General features: G+C 44.3%; 1 protein-coding gene across 4 annotated transcripts in view; it reads right to left on the bottom strand.

Annotated features, from left to right (window-relative positions):
• STRIP2 (striatin interacting protein 2) overlaps window positions 1-16,479 on the bottom strand; it is a 37,957-nt gene that overhangs the window by 21,192 nt on the left and 286 nt on the right. For 2 of the 4 annotated variants that reach the window (XR_005029578.2, XM_036909047.2), the window contains exons 2-13: window positions 11,784-11,853; window positions 8,803-8,877; window positions 7,714-7,848; window positions 6,252-6,372; window positions 5,423-5,491; window positions 5,123-5,229; window positions 4,306-4,433; window positions 3,216-3,419; window positions 1,770-2,005; window positions 1,445-1,510; window positions 758-821; window positions 70-141 (exon numbers count right to left, since the gene is read on the bottom strand). Coding sequence is in view for 3 of the 4 variants with exons in the window: in XM_036909047.2 (XP_036764942.2) it covers window positions 70-141; window positions 758-821; window positions 1,445-1,510; window positions 1,770-2,005; window positions 3,216-3,419; window positions 4,306-4,433; window positions 5,123-5,229; window positions 5,423-5,491; window positions 6,252-6,372; window positions 7,714-7,848; window positions 8,803-8,877; window positions 11,784-11,853 (1,347 nt within the window). In the remaining variant the exon portion in view is untranslated. The remainder of the gene's footprint in view (window positions 1-69; window positions 142-757; window positions 822-1,444; window positions 1,511-1,769; window positions 2,006-3,215; window positions 3,420-4,305; window positions 4,434-5,122; window positions 5,230-5,422; window positions 5,492-6,251; window positions 6,373-7,713; window positions 7,849-8,802; window positions 8,878-11,783; window positions 11,854-16,479) is intronic. The other 2 variants (XM_036909048.2, XM_036909049.2) reach the window with 2 other exon arrangements.

Below are 16,479 nucleotides of genomic sequence, written 5' to 3'. Positions count from 1 at the left end.
CACATGCTCTGTGACAGCACTGCAGACAGCACTGTGACAGTCCTGCTGTACAGGACCCCCTTGGCTCACCAAAGACATGGGGCACTTCTCCAGCTCCTCCTGATTCTTGATCTGGATGTCTGCGATGGAGATATACTTGTGCTGGGGAAGATAAGACATCAACAAGGGGCTAAGGGCCTTGATCACACATGTACCAGCCTCTTGCTTAACTTCCCCAATGACAAGAAAATGTCCTGTTTATGGGTCTGTCATCCCATGAACTCTGTGAGAAGCAGGAGTCTTATTCACATTTGCATCATTAACACCGAGCAAAGTGCTCCGTATACAGTGTTCCTCTTTATTCCATATTTCCGTATTTGTTGAAGAGACAACAACAAATACCTAAGCATTTATCTTCAACCACAGTGCAAGGAGAAGCCAAGAATAGGCCCTTGCCCAGGACCACTGCCCTGAAAGCTGTGATGCATGTGCACTGCTGTCACGCATGTGTGTATGGAGTAGTGATGATGGAGTGGGGAAGGCTTCAGGTCTGTGCAAAAGATCACTACTCTTACACACACTTTGGATGTGTGAGCTCAATCCTGGGCCCTAGGAAGTTAGTGGCCCTGTAGGGAGAGAGAACTGAGAGGAAAGAAAGTGAGGCATAGGAAGACAGAAAGAAGGGTAGGAGGGAAAAGAAATGAGAGGAAGAAAGGAAACCTTTTTCATCTATTCGAATGTAGGAAATTGGGTAAGTTGGAGTGCCCACCCTCGTTACCTGCTTCAGAGTCTTCACACTCTCGTGGATGGGCCTGGGTAATCCAACCAAGGTATCTGTGTCCCTGTGAAATGCAAGACACACCAGATCAAAAGTGTCAAAGTATAGAGAACCACCACTACCCCCTGGAGTTACATGGACCATGCCAATTCCAACATCTGGTACCCTGGATTTTTCTCTGCAAGCTTCCAGGTCCATTATTGTTTCAGGACACAAAAAGAAAAATGTTACAGATAAGTGTTCCTGAAAATGAAGATTTCTGTATAGTCTTTTAGGGACTCACTTTGTTTGGCAGTGATTATAGATTCCTACTTAAAAGGGCATGTGGCCCAATGACACTTTGACAGTCAAACACCAGTAATAACACCTTCTCACGTTTTGTAGAGGCCTGTGGGAAGGATTCATGAAGGTGTGAAAATGGGGGAAGACTGGGTCTGTTCTGACTATGTTATGTATTCACAGAATTTGGGCCTTATTGTTCAAGGTCCTACACCTGCCTGAGAACATAAAAGTTCTAGGAAACTGGAAGGAAAAAATTCCATGGCAAGAACCTAAAACAGTCTCTAGGAGTTGCCAATGGGCTAGTGGCTCTACAAAGACCAGGCAACATCTCTCATTCCAAGCCACCTGCCTCTCTGGCCCCCCAAGAACCACTCCATAGCTGGTTCTGACTACCCAGTCACTTACTGCCCCAGAGTGAATCCAATGAACTTGTTCCTGCTCATCTCCAAGAAGTGCTCAATGTCCTTTTGTCTGAGAGGATGGTAGAGACAAATCTCAGAAAAGGAAAGAAAAGCAAACCTTGAGAGAGAGAAACTTTCTGGGCTCCTACCCCTCCAATTAAAGGATTGTAGTAGTGGGGGGAAGACAGCAGCCAACAATGGGATCTTCAACCTTGGAAGTTCTGACTTCTAGCCAGGTTTATTGGGACTTGAATACATAGACTACTCCACCCTGGGCCTTGAGTGATTGTAACCCCAAAGCTTGAGGTCCGTGGTGTTATCAAGCCTACCTGACCTTTGGAGCCCATGGTAGACCCTTGGGAAAGGCCACCCGCTCAGTAGAAAGGGGTGCCTGTGAGGGTGGAGGTGGCACCAGAGGGTCTTGCTCTAGTAGGTCTAACTCTCCATCCAAGGTTCGTTCTCCATCACCAACAGATTCCTCTTCTTCCTCTGCAGCTGGTTCCTCAGTCTTAAAGAGATCTCTTTCATTGTAGATGTCTAGGCTGTCCTGCTTAGTGAGGAGTTGCTAGGAGGGGAGAGGAAGAAGGGATACAGAGATCTGACCCTGAGCATCGTTGCCTGAAGCCAGCCCCTACCCACAGGCTCTAGACTTCAGGAAACATGAAGTAACAACCCAGCTCTTGAAAGAATATTCTCTTCCCCACCTCAACCCTAGTGTCCCCACCAGGCCCAATAGCAGGACAAGCAGCTCTCAGGCAACCATACTAACAGCTGGGGAACAAAGCACAGATAATCCCGAAGTCATAGTTACTTAGCTTTCCAAAAGCACTGATGCCTTTTTTTTTTGCCAGTACTTCCTTCCTAATTATGTTCTGCTTAGGTGAACATTCAATTAGTTTGCTTTCTGTGAGCACACACCAGCTGGCTGACTGAGGAAGAGGAGGACAGAAGCTTGCTGCTAGGCAGACGGAATTTTAAACCTTGTCACAGAAAGAAAAAAAGATTGGACAGAAATAGGCCAAAAAGTTAACAGTAACTGCTTCTGGTTGTTAAGCTCGTGGGTGACTTTTTTTCCTTCCCTTTGTCACATTTTTATATTTGTTCCAAATTTTCTACAGTGAGTAAGCAATAATTCATAAAACAAAAAATAAAGTTTAAAAAAATCACATTGCAGATTATATAGGCTAGATTACTAAGTGTGACTATCTGGTCCTGACACTCATAGTTGGTGAACTCAGGTAGATCAGGAAGGTAAATTCAGGCTGCAGTGCAACCTGTCATTCTGACCTTCCCTGGGATGCAGACTATACCTAGAACCCTGATCAATCACCTCATAAATGTAAGCCTCTGGTTCCAGGGTCAGACAAAAGCATGGCTGGCACAGAGCAAACCCTGCTGCCAAGAAAATGATACAGTGCCTCACCCTAGGCACATGGATTTGCTGGGAGCCTTATTCAGGTGCCCTAGGTCCCTAGCCCCAGGATTATACCCTAATTGTTGTTCAGGATGCTAGGGAACTCCAGGCTCTAAGGTCCAGGCCAAAAATCCTATAGCAAGATAAGGATCTATGATACCATATCACAATGTTACATCATGAGAGCTCAGGAGCCTGTCAGGGCTGGGGAATAGAGGCCAAATTATAGACTTGGCTGCTTATAAGGCTGACCAGGGGCAGGATGAGCTGGGTTGTTTACTGCCATTTCCTACTACATCCAGATAGCTTAGAATTTTGACTTTAGGCCAGCCAGTGTCACAACACCACAGTTAGTCCATACCCTTCGAGAACCACGGCGGCCTCGCAGCTTAGAGGGTGGTGGTGCCAGCTGAGACTCTCCCAGGTCGAGAGTGTAAGAGGGTGGGGAGGCGGCACGCATGCTCTTTACCACCTGGATACTGTCCTCAGCCAGAGGAGGCAGACCCAATTCTGCCCGTTTTTGTATTTTGAGAGCCTGCAGATGCTCAAATCCACCGAGGGTAAACTAAGGGAAGGGGCAGAAAAGAGAGAGGAAGGAGGGAAGTCAGAGAGAGCAAGGTCATGGAAACATGGATGGAGAAGTGCCACAACCTCCAGTCCCCTGGGGCACCCTTCTTAATTAGGAAGTAATAAGTCAGAAACTGGCAAAGGTCTTTACTATCCTCAGTCTGAAGAGCTCAGGGGTCAGGGTAAAACATTATTGACTGACCCAGGGCTGAAAAACATGATGAGAAATTAGGACAGGGACTCCTGGGGAGGCTCTATTGAAAGAAACAGAAAACTGTGTTCCCTTTTTAAGGAGCACACCCAGATGCTAAAAAACCCCAGAGTCATTCAATTTCCTCTGTAGTCAAGAAGCAGTTCCCGCTACAAGTCTTACTTTAGAGGGCATGTTGTTCAACCAGTCCTGTGGGACAGGAGCCAGAGATGAAGGATCAGATTGAATAATTAGTAACAAAACTGCAACCATGCCCTTGTGAAGACTTCATTTAAAGCAAATCTGCTATTTATCTGGAGGACAAGCACTAATCCCCACATTTTACAGCCAGAGAAACTGAGGCACAAAGAGCTGCCTGAGGTTCCTCAATGTCAGAAGAGACCAGATCTCCCAACTCTTAGCTGATGTTCTTTCCATGAAATGTCAGCTCTATCAGGAGAAGGTACAATGACTCCCCAACTCAGAGTGGCATCTCCTGTCAGTCCAGTAGAAATAGGCAACCTGCTCTGACATAGAACATCTGATTTCTCTAGGACATCCTTGCTGCCCCTTCACTGGCTAACAGCTACCATACTTCTGCCTAGCTCCTTCTAGAATTAGACTAGAAGAAACTGAAGTGGCAGACGGCACTACTGATCTGATGAGATGGGAGTGGGGAGAGTCAGCCACTCACCATGACTACCTTCCAGAGCAGAAGCAGGACCTTCTTTATGGGGAAGTGGGGAGCCAGGCCACTGCAGAACTTGGTAACCATGGAGAAAAGCAGAAGAGCAAAGGGCTCCTCATTATGCATGGAGAAGCCTGGTGGGTGTGGAGAGAGGTAAGTGAAAAAGTGAAGATGAAGTAGCTGAAACCCCAATTCTAGATATACTGGGAAAGGCCCTCACCTCCCCTGAAGAATTAGAGAATTTGGTCTTCAAAGGAGAAGGAAACTTAAAAAGCCCCCAAAGGGAAGCTCCTCAAGGGCAGGACAGAAAGCCAGAGGTAAAATAGCTTAGCTCCCAAAGCTTAGGGGTAGATGCCAAACTAGAAGGAACAGTAATAAAGATATTGCTTTCTGGCTGAACTTCGTGGCTTCTGTGGATCTCAAAACCTACATCAATGAATATATTTTAAAAATCCCATAGGCATTCATATCTTATCCCTGCCTGATGATACCACCAACTTATATTTTCAAGGTGACTCAACTCTTTTTGGATCATGATGGAATAAGAGAGGGATAGCTAAGGGATGGTTAACCAAGGAAAACCAAGTCATAGAACAGACATGGTCATAGCTCATGCGTACAATGTGATATCTCTGTCCTAAAAGGAAGAATGCTAATTCTAGAAAGAATGAGGGGGGTGGGGAGAAAAAGAAGGAAGGAAGGAAGGAAAGAAAAGAAAGAAAAGAGAGAGGCTATTTGTTCCTTCTACGCAGACACACAGATTCTATGCTTCCCCTTCACCTCAGCACCTTATCCCCACCCTTCCTCAAGTGCCACTTCTCACTCAGTTCAGTGCAGAAGGTCTCCCGGGCTGTTCTCCACCGGTAGGAGTCTGTCTCTCGCTCCAGGCGAATATTTTCCACCATTAGGTACATGACACTCAGCAGCACCCTGGGGTTACAGAAGGGTCACTAGAGGTTCCCAAGGCAGCTCCCACCCTGTAGTCAGAGACCTCAGGGATGGTCTCTGTGGGAGCCCAACCCAGTGGAATTAGTAACTTCTAGTGGTCTGGGCATCTGGGATTTGGGCAAAGGGTAACCCGTGATTAGCCATCCAGTTCCAACCCGTGGCCAGCCCCACTCACCGGAGCTCTGTGCTATCAGCAATGGAGGTGGCTGGTTTCCGAAGAGCGCTGCTACAGGCCTGGTTGTTGCTGCCATGGAAGGAGAGAAAGCACGAGAATCCACGGTCTCTTTACCCCCTGTGTTCCCTCATATACACAAACGTGAGTCTTGCTATTCCCTGGCTATGTAGCTATAAAAAACTGGCCTAAGGTAAAGGAGACCACTGAATTCCTCTGCCACCTCAGCAAACCCTTATCTGTGGTAAAGATGGGCAAGGGCAGGGTTTGTGATATTCACTCCTTTTGCAATCCCCACTGTATCTAGAACTGTGCTGGACACAAAATAGATGCTAAGCAACACTTGACAAATAATAAAGAGAATTCACTCTAAAACTCCTGGGTGACAGGCATGAGACACAATGAGGGGTCACTATAATGGTAACAGCAGATAAGGCCACCTCTAGAGCTAGGAGGGAAAGCAACAGAATTGGGCACAGCAACAGAAATTGGTCCTGCCCCTTCTGGTTCACGTTCTTAGGTAGAACAATTTCCTTCATGGATTTCAGAGTTAGGCTGAGATGAGAAGATGTTTGATATAGGGAACCCACCCAGGACAGGGCCCTGAAGTACAGAATTGAAACTGTAAGTGCGGCAGAAGCTGCTGATGGGCCTAACCTCAAGGAGGAGGACAGAGTATCAGAGAGCATGGCTGGAAGGAGGGAAGCCATCACTGAGCTTTGAAGGATTGAGGTATGAAGAGACCCAGCTCCCACAAAGGTCTCTACAGTGAAGAAGTCAACACAGGACATAAGGCACCCTTCCAGGTCAGCCCTCCCCTCAGACTTCTCACTCAATTTCCATGTGGAGTAGCTCCAGGAAGGCCGAGAAGGTCCCCATCTGATAGAGCAGGAAACAGTTGTATCTGGACCAGTGTAGCACATCAACCTCTGAATCACATTCTCCAAAAGTGCCTAAAGGAACAGACAGTGCCACAGGGGTTAAGAAGGAGAGAAGTATCCCAGTTCTTTCCACACTGTTCCACAATCTTAAGATTATCTTCCAATACCCTGCCACTAATTAGGCTGGCAAAGTTAGGGCAAGGGTCCCCCAGGACTTCCAGGAAATGAGGCAGGTAAGAGGACAGGCAGTCTCCAGGGTTAGGTCCAATGTGCTCATCACTGGCCTGTTTTAAGTTTGAGTTCTCTGAGAAGATCCAGAGATAAGGATTCAAATGGAAGTAGTTCATTTGGGAGTTGACCCCAGGAACCAACAGTAGAGAAGTGGGGAAATGGGACAGGAAAGAGAAGGTGGCCACGAGCTCAATCTCAGGTGGGGCAAAGTTCTAGGAAACAGTACAAAATGCACAACACAGAATCATCCCATCCAAGAATAGGGAGATAGTGGGGCTGTTCACCCACTATGACCTGCCAGCCATTGATTGATCAGTGCTGCTGGCCTGGGGAGCACTTTAATTCCCTGACACTTCTTGGGCTGCCCTATGGGGACTGCAGAGAAAGCCCTCAGGCTAAAAGATGAAGGGACCTGCAGTTTGAAGGTGGCCAGAGCACCACCAGAATCGAGAGACGTGGGCAGGCACTGCCTTGTTTGCTCATCCTCCCTTCACCTGATGTCCATGCTTTCCTCTCCATTTATGATTTTCTTCTGTAGTGTTTTAGCTCCGAAACAGTTGGTTCTGCCAGTTGTCCTTTTATTTAAGATCTCAGGGCTTATTTTTCCTACTCCAGCTAGGTTATCTCATTTCTCTTTCCAACACCCAGCTAATAGGTCTCTTCTGGGGAAGTTTTAATTAATCTCGTTGAGCTCTGATCATCTCCACATTACTCACAGCACCCACTACTGCTACTCTTTTGGCTTGAACCTTCAACTAGAAACAATGCAGAGGGTCCATGCATAAATCTGTACTAACACCCCTGCCTCCCCTGTGTCTGGACTAGGTCACAACTAATGAAGAAGCCTCCATGTTCACCTGGTGGAACATCATCAGCTCTGACCACATTGACCTTTTTGCTAGTCTTTGCATATGATTATAGCCCAGGTTAAGGAAGAAAGAACCCTATAAGAAATCCGTGCATGCCTAGGAAGATAAAGGCCAATTCCCAGGGATCCAGAACAGTACCCACCACCATCTCCTTATCTTCCTCATAAGCACCAAGTTATTGCTAACACATGACCAGATCTGTCCTTGAGAGGCAGAGACTTGGTTTTCCAGCATGGCTTGCTTCATCCTAATTCTGACACCATTTCTCTCCCTAGTCTCCACCCCTTTCAAATTGGCAAAGGTGGTCACTCACCTTGGGCCAGGTAGAGAACAGATCGTGCCACCTTCAGTCGCTGCTCCCTATTGACCACCTCCAGTCGGTCCAGGAGTCCCATCACATAGGCCTTCTGGGCATCTTCCTCCAACTCCAGCCACTCCTTGCCCTGCACTAGGGAGAGGAGGCCATATGGATCCAGTATCAGCTGCTGTCTCTCCTTCCCAGAGAGGCTCCTGAAAGCATATCTACCTCTAATCTCAGCCCCCAACAAATTCTTCTCTTCAAAAGCTTCCCTTATTTAACAGAAAGAATAAGGGATGGGAAGAGTAAAGGACTCAAAATATTCTCACCTTAACTGCCGTCTCATCTTTCACATCCCCTCCATCCTCCACACACAGCCTATACTGTCCTTGTTCTCTGCCTTTCCTCAAGGGCTTTCCTCTGTCTCCCTCCACATCCAACCCCTACTCATCATTACAGGTCCAATACAGAAGTACCTCTTGCCCACTAATGCTCCTGCCAGAAGCTCTGTCCCCCCAGATACTTATTTCTCTTACAATTTTTCTCTTGGCCTCAGCTAACTTTGTGATATACACATCTCTCCTCTGCTACGGGACTGCTATCTCTTTGACGATATTGCAAATTCACATTCACCCCATATCCTGCATCTCTGGCATAAAACAGGTACTCACCACACATTTGTTGAGTTGCAAAATGAATTGCCACTGACCAAGTAAGAGAACAGATGTTTGACAGGATCACAGTGAGGGCACATGAATTATTATAGATGCTATTAGGAATGAGGCAGAGTTGGAGGCAGGGGATGAACATTAAGGTTAAGGACTATGTAGGCACAGGGTTCTACTAGGTAGCAGGGCATCCCTCTGCTCTCTTGGCCCTTTACATCAGGGAAAGAGACCCAGCTCAGACTTTTCTTGCTTCTACTCCATGGCCATTCTGCCTGAGATATAGGGAAATGTGTCCCATATGCAAGAAGGATAGAGAAGTTATATGGTTATGGAGAGGATGAAGAGGGACATACTTTGTTGTCAGGCTTTTTCTAGATCAGGCTGAGATATCATGGAGGGAAAAAGCAGGTCTCTATGAATAAGGATCTGGGATCACCTTGAGTCTTGAAATCTTCTTCAAAGCACCTCCTGTTAGTGGTGAATTCCAGGTTTTCAGTGTAGCTATATAATTCTGTGGTAGGAAAGATAGGATAGAGTCATAAACATTCAGCAGACCCTTACAAAAGGGGTCTGGGTTAGAGAGGGTGGCATGAAAGAGCTAAAGCCTCCAACACATTCCTGTGTCCAATTCAATCCAGAACCAGCTTCCTCCCTTTCAGAGCAGTTAAAAATAGCCACTTGCGTCCCTGGGTGATTAAACCATCAAACCTGTCCTCCTCCTGCCAGCTGGCTGCTACAGCAGAGAAGGCAGCCTTCGACATTTGGTGAGGGCCAGGAGGAGGGGTGGAGCAGAGAGGGTTTAATGTCATCCTGTTTCCTAGGGCTGCAATCTCTTCTGCTTGTCAACCTAGATTGGGACTATCCTGCCTCTAGGGAAGCAGAGGGCAACACAACTCCTGAAATTTAGAGGCAAGATCCTTGTGCTAAGGAGAGCTGAACAGTACATGTTAGATGGCTCTTTTTAGCTGGAGCCAGTTCATTCTTCCCCTGCTGATTGTCCTCGGAGGCACAGAAGTGTAGGTTCCTGCCAAGGCCACCTGGTCAGAGGCAGCACCAAGCCACGCAGAAGCATCTGTGGTTGTCCAAATGCTGTCTGGGACCAGGAAAACCTAACTTTGCTGACAGTGGCCATTCAATACAAAATGCATGCAGAGTTTATGAGAAATAAAAATGCCCTTTCCTACACACATACTCCAGGACACTGTATCAGCAACCTCATCTTTCAGAGGATGAAGAACTGAAGAAGTCAACAGGTGGTAGACCATGCTGGAAATATAACTAGGTTATAGTTAGTGAATTAGGTAATTCACAAAGCAAGAGAAAGTCACTTGTGTTCTAGCCAGCTGTCTAATGGTTGAGAAATACCTTTTCTGGGAGCCAGGGCTTTTGAGTCCTGAGTTCCAGAATCCTAGATTGACCGGAAGCAAATCCCATCTCTGAATCTTAAATTCTTCAGTCAATAGTGGGTAGTGTGGATATATACTTTTAAGAGGAGAGCACAAAGCCAGTCAGAAAAGAAAGCAAGGCTGAACTCTGTTTTTATTAATGTAAAATTTTAGGTCATGGACTTTCATATACAGATAATATAGAATACATATAAGATGTATATCTTCTACACAGATTAAATGTTACACCTGTCAAATTTGCTTCAGACGTCTAAAGTCCCCCTTCCTGCCCAGTCTATCTTACTCCCGGCTCTAGAGAAACCACCACAGTGAAATTGGTGTGCATGCCTCACATACTTACTTTTATACTTTTATAATACATGTATGTGCTTGTAAACAATGTATGATACTGTTCTAAGTTTTAATCCAAGCGGTATCAGATTGTAAAATTTTTTTTTCTTAGGAACATTTTAAAATTATGCTTTCAGTAGTTTTTTACATGAAAATGTGTGATGAACATATCCATTCACTTAACTGACACTGTTCTCAATCAAGTGTGCAACTAGACGTCCTAGAAACATCCTTTAGCCTCATGCATTTATGCAGGTTTTTTTTGATGCATGTAGAAATTACTTGTCACTGCTCTGTGGAATCTTACTACACTGATGGACAGTGACTGCAATGGGGTATGTGGAGGGGACTCGATAATATGGGTAAATGTAGTAACCACATCGTTATTCATGTGAAACCTTCATTAAGAGTGTATATCAATAATACCTTAATAAAGAAAAAGAAAAAATTAATTACTTGTCACTGCTTCTTTCTTCCTCAACATGTTTTTAACATTGATATTGAAGCATATTGATATAGATCAGTATTTAAATGGCTATACAGTAGCCTACTATATTGACATACTACAATTTATCCATTCCCCTAAATTGTTTTCAGTTTTTCACAATAGCTGCAATAAACATCTTTGTGCTTGTTTTCCTGTGCCCAAATATTTCTTTAAAGTGTACATCTAAAATTGTTGGTCATAATATGTGTGCATCTTCAACTTTGCTACATATAACCAAACTGCTTTCCAATTCTATACTCTGCTCCCTCATACCTCGCAGTGTGTAAAAATGCACCCAATTTTCTGCACTCTCACTAAAGCCCAGGCTTTTAAATTTTGCAATCAGGTGTATGTGAAATGATATCTATTTTAATTTCCTTTCCCCCATTTACTAATGTAGTTGAACATCTTTTCACATAATTATTGACCATAAGGCTCTCTCTTCTATGAATTTCCTATTCATATTCTTTTACTACTTTTCTATTGAGTTGCTTATGTCTCTTCCTTCTGTCTTTCTCTCTCTATATTCTGGATTCTAATCCCATGCTGGTTTTTAAACTTAGTTCTCTATTTCTGCCACTTATCACAAATTTATTCCTGTGCTTATTCACAAGAACTTCTTAAAAAATGTTTGTCTCCTTTCCCTGAAAAAGCATGTCTCAAAGTGTCACTTCCATATGACAGAATATTTAACTTTCACACCATCTCCACCCAAAGCTAATTTATTAATAACTGGCATTCACAGCACATGTAACATGGAGGCCGTTAATATGAGGAGATCACATTTTGCCTAAGCTAAAAATCCAGACAGAAAGATAAAGAGGGAGACAGTGGTAGAAAGAAGTGGGCATGCAAAGATATGCATGAATACGGGCAGAGAGAGAGAGGAGGAATGGTGAGAGGGTGGAGAGAAAACAGATTTGAGAGTGCTCCAAAAGAGGATAAAGACTAGTGAGCAGAAAAGAGAAATAGAATGAAAGAATAGAGAGTGCCATAACCAAGGGGGATTCACAGATGGTAATATAAGAGTAAACACAGAGATATTTACCACTGGAGGGTGCAGAGAAGAGGGAATGTGGAGAACAGTCTTTTTTCTGTAGCAACCTGTTAGGAACGGACAAGCTGCCAGGGGAGATCACAGGCTTTCCCTCTCCTCCTGACCACCTACTCTCCACCGACCCATCTATCCCATACCTGACAGCTCTGCTGCGTGCCCATCTGCATCTCCATACTCAAACTCCAGAGTGGGGCAGTCCACAGAGCCCTGTAATGGAGAAATCTTTGTGGTAACTTGGGAAAAAAATTAATCCCAAGTATAATCCCACTTGACAAAAAGAGATTATACCCTTATTTCACCTTATTCCTCTCTTGAAGACCAAGGTTAGATCAGGGAGGCAGCTAGGAGAGTCCTATCTGGGCCTTTAATCCAAAAGGTACTCTCCTCCAAGCCAAAATTTGGGGCTAAGTGCAGGATGGGGCTGAAGATGCCTACATAGATTAAGAAACTCTGGGTAAAGGACCAGGATCAGGAACAGACCTATAAAAAGAGGTCCTTCACTTGGGGTTGATTAATAATTGTGCACTGAGTCCCCTATACAGAAATTTATTGTTGTTAACAACCATTTGATCAATAAATATGAGAGATGCCCTCTCAAAAAAAAAAAGAGGTCCTTCAGCTCTCATGTTTCACAACTTTAGGACTGTTGAATAAGGTAGCATTTCTACTCCAAATTGTATTAAAGGCTAGATTTCCTATGATATTGCATGTATAAATTTATAATTCCATTTAAAAAATATTTTTAATAAAATCCCATTCCCTAACCTCTTTAAGCATTTTGAGGGTACTTCCCCTCAAAATGGGGTATTTCCTACCAGTATATATTCATATTTGTGCATTAAAATTTTTTTGAATCTTAGCTGTCACATACCCTGGTCACACATCATGTGGTCTTGAGCAAGTGACTTAACCTCTCTGAGCCTCAGAGTGGTATAAAAACTATATTTGATCTTTTTCCCCATTTCTGGCACAAAGCTCCTAAAACCTTTGTAATAGGGAGTGATAGGAGTGTCTGTTATTCATAAAGAGCCCCAGTCAGCCATACTTGAGTTTATGCTAATGATGTGACTCTGATGTGGGCCCTTACAGAGTGTCAAAAGAGGGGCTGGCCCTAAAAGCAGGGAGGGGAGGAGGCTGGAGATTGAGTTCAGTCACACTGCCAGTGGTTTAATGGTTTAACCCTGTCTTAAGCAATCAAACGCCATGTAAAAACTCTGAAACAACAAGGTTTGGGCATACCGTTGTGCCAGGAGGGTGATGCCCTGAAGACGGAATGGAAACCCTGCACCACCCCACCCATACCTTATCCTATGTCTCTCTTCACTTGGCTGTTCTTGACCTGTATCCTTTATAATAAAATTATAATCATAAGTATAGTGCTTTTCTGTGAGTTGTTCTAACAAATTACTGAACCTGTGGGGTTGGGGTAGGGGGATTATGGCTATGATCATGACACTGACCATGGGAGTCACAGACACGTGGAAGTGCTGGTAGTCTGGGGACACCATTGAGGCTGGCATCTTAAGTGAGGGCAGTCTTGTGGAACTGAGCCCTTAACTTGTGGGTCTGCACTAACTACAGGTAGTGTCAGAACTGAAGTCACTCAGAATTGTTAGAAGATGTACTCAGTTTTCTCATCTGTAAAATGAGGATAATTCATAGGGTCACTGAAAGGACCAACGAATTAATACAGGAGAAGCACTTAGCACATCACCCAGCACTTGGTATCATTATGTAGGCAGTAGCTCAGAATTTTACTTGCCCTTATAATTTTATTATTATATTATAAAAGCATTTTTCTCATATTATTATGACTATCACTTTAAACAGCCAAGTGAACAGCTACCTACTTAGGGTTTATCCAGTTCTCTATTGTTGAACACTTGTTTTTAATTTTTCTTTACTAACTATATATTTTTACAGCATGAAGCTGTAATACACTTATAAACTTTTTCATATTTAGGATCTTTCCTAAGGATAGATACTTGCAAAGGGAATTAATGCATCAAACCTTAGGAATATTTATTTATGTGGCTCTTTGTACTTGACAAGTTGTTTTCCAAAACCACTTTATCAATTTACACTGCCAGTAAGGCAAACCATGTTTAAATCCACTATAGCAAAGATTTCCCAACCTCTGCATTACAGAGACTAGTAATAAAAAAGAGGTGGAAGGTGGGAAATAACAAAAGGTTATTGATGTTTTATTCTGATAAGTCAAGACTTTAAAAACCTTTAAATATATGTATGTATATATTTCAAAAAGAAAGAACAGTTTAATATCCCCCAAATGGAAGGACACAGCAAAATAAGTTATTAATTAAAGGCAGTGTTTTCCAAACTCTTTTGACTGTAAATCAAAGTATAAATTTACATCATGTCCCAATACACAGACACACACACCTGGAACCAAAGTTTAACACAATAACATTTACCATTACTATTATGCGATGCACTAATATTTTCTATTATTCTATTACTTTAAAAAAATTGGTCTCAACTCACAACAGTTTGAAAAACACTTTTAAAATGCATACATCCTTTAAATTTAATATATTGAATCACATTTTATGAAAAACTCATTTCAGTGCCTTGAATTTTCCTCATTTTGCCACAAACTAGTTAAACCTTTGTCATGGACTCTGAGGAACAATTAAACAAGGGGATCTGGCTGAAAGAGGCCTGAGGTGCATCCTTTGGTAAGGTTAAGAATCTTTTTATTAAGCAAACAATTATTCTTTAAGCTTCCTTTTTCAGTTGCGATGTTCATACACTAAGCCACTGAGAGAGGATAAGTTTACAGTGCCCCTATAAACACGGTGATGTACCAGGAGACTCGCTTGGGCCAACAGTAATTCTCTTCCAGTAATTCTTTAGAAGCCCTAGAGAGGAAAGAAAACTACCTCCCCTGAGGACTGTCTTCCAAAGGAAAGCAAAAGGAGCGAGGGAAGGAAAAGGAGTGAGTCTGTCACCTGGGGGGTTGTGGTGACAGGGGATGTACTGACAGGTAAAAGCAGTCTCCCTGCTGCAGAGGAAGGTGGAGGAAAGTTAATCTTTGCAGCCAGTCTTCTGGCAGGCAGTGAGCCCAGATAGAGAGGATCATTGCAGTTATCCATTCCCAAGCATGAAAGGTGCAGCTGCAGACAGTCAGGAGGTAAACTGTGTTGCGGGTGGAAGCTCTGGGTCTCTGCATACTGAACTCACTAGCAAAGTAAAGTACTATCATAGCCTGCTTCGGAGGAAGACTTGATAGGAAAAGAAAAGGCCTCCTACTTCATGAGGAGTTTCAATTCCCTGATAGAACATATCATTCTGAAATTATTTTATTTACTCGCACATTGTCTGTCTTTCCATCCCCACTGGAAAGTTAGCTCCACACAGCAAGCAAAGACCTCCTCTTGTTCACTGCTGTATCCTTAGCACCTAAAACAGTGCTAGGCATATGGAAAAGGACTCAATAATTATTGAATTAGTAAATGACTCATTCCCCTCTTCCCCCAAAAAATTATTTGAGCAAGAACAATGTCTCGATGGGGAAAGGAGGCACAGATTCATACTGAAGCAGGGAGGGAGATGATGTGCTAGACAGAACGCTGATCTAGCAAGGCAGGAAGGCTGAACTCGGCCTCTGAAAGGTGGTGACTTTGGGTCAGTCTTTTCACCTTCATTTCTTACTTTTAAAAAATGGGATGGATTCCTACTCGTCTGTACCAAAATGGAAAGCACACATGAGACCCTTTGGAAGCTGTAATATACTATTCAAATGGTACACTGTGGACTGGGATGCCTAAGACCTGGTTTCTCGTACCAGCTCTGTCCCCTGATGATGATAATTCAGTAGTACTAGGAGCTAGTATATACTGACCAATTACATGCACTGTGCCTGCATTGAATTAAGCATTTTACATTCAATTATCTCATTTTTACTTTATCATAAACTTCTGAGGTAGGTAGTGTTAACCTCACCTTACAGATGAAGAAACTGGAGCTCAGAGGTCTGCCAGTTTGCCAAAAGTCACACAGAGAGTAAATGGTAGCACTGGGATTCAAAACCTGGTCTGATTGACCTCAGCGACTAGTGCTCCTCGGCACTAGGCCAGATGTACAATCTTGAGCAAGTTACTTTTGTCTCTTTTCCTTTGTAAAAAAAAGGGCTAAAAAGTAGATCATCTGTACCAACCCTTCCACATCTGACACTTTGTGGTCTATTCTCCTAATCCCCACTCAGATCCTATGTTACTCTTGGCTAGTTGACGGAAACTGGATGAGGGACTGGGGGCGGGGAGTGATGATAACTCACTCCTTCATTCTTCTAGTTAGGATTTCTTCTCAGAAGAGTAAGAAGAGACCCAAACAGCCATACTCTTTCTGTGGGTTCGCATCCTGGGAGGGTTCCATCCGCTCACTCCTGAACTGCCACTGCCTGCATCCTGCCTTATTCACCCTTACAGTCTGAGTCCTGCCTCCCGTGAAGGCACCCCCTCAAGGGCCTGCCAACGCGCAGGGGGCAAGGGAAGGAGCGAAGTCACGCGGCACATCTGGATCGGCTCAAGCCAGCCTCGGGGTGGGGGCGTGGCTGCCGCACACGCCCGCCCCTCTTCACTGCGGCGGAGCTCCGGCCTCCCACCCCCGGGTCAGGCGGGTCCCTTAACGTCTCCGCGCCTGTTTCCTCCTAAGTCAAAGATCCGAATCCTCACTTGAAGCGGCTGCAGCGACTGAGACAGGTATTTGAGAAGTGTTTGTTTCGCTGGATACCGCACTACATCTTCGCGCCCCCAAGGGGAAGAAAGCCCGCGACTCGCGGCGGGCCCCGCAGGCGCCCATTCCGGCTGG

Source organism: Manis pentadactyla, chromosome 7 (genome assembly GCF_030020395.1).
Source record: "Manis pentadactyla isolate mManPen7 chromosome 7, mManPen7.hap1, whole genome shotgun sequence".
Taxonomy (NCBI): Eukaryota; Metazoa; Chordata; class Mammalia; order Pholidota; family Manidae; genus Manis; species Manis pentadactyla.
Note: the sequence above shows the minus strand (reverse complement) of the source record. Positions and strands in the feature narration are given on the sequence as shown.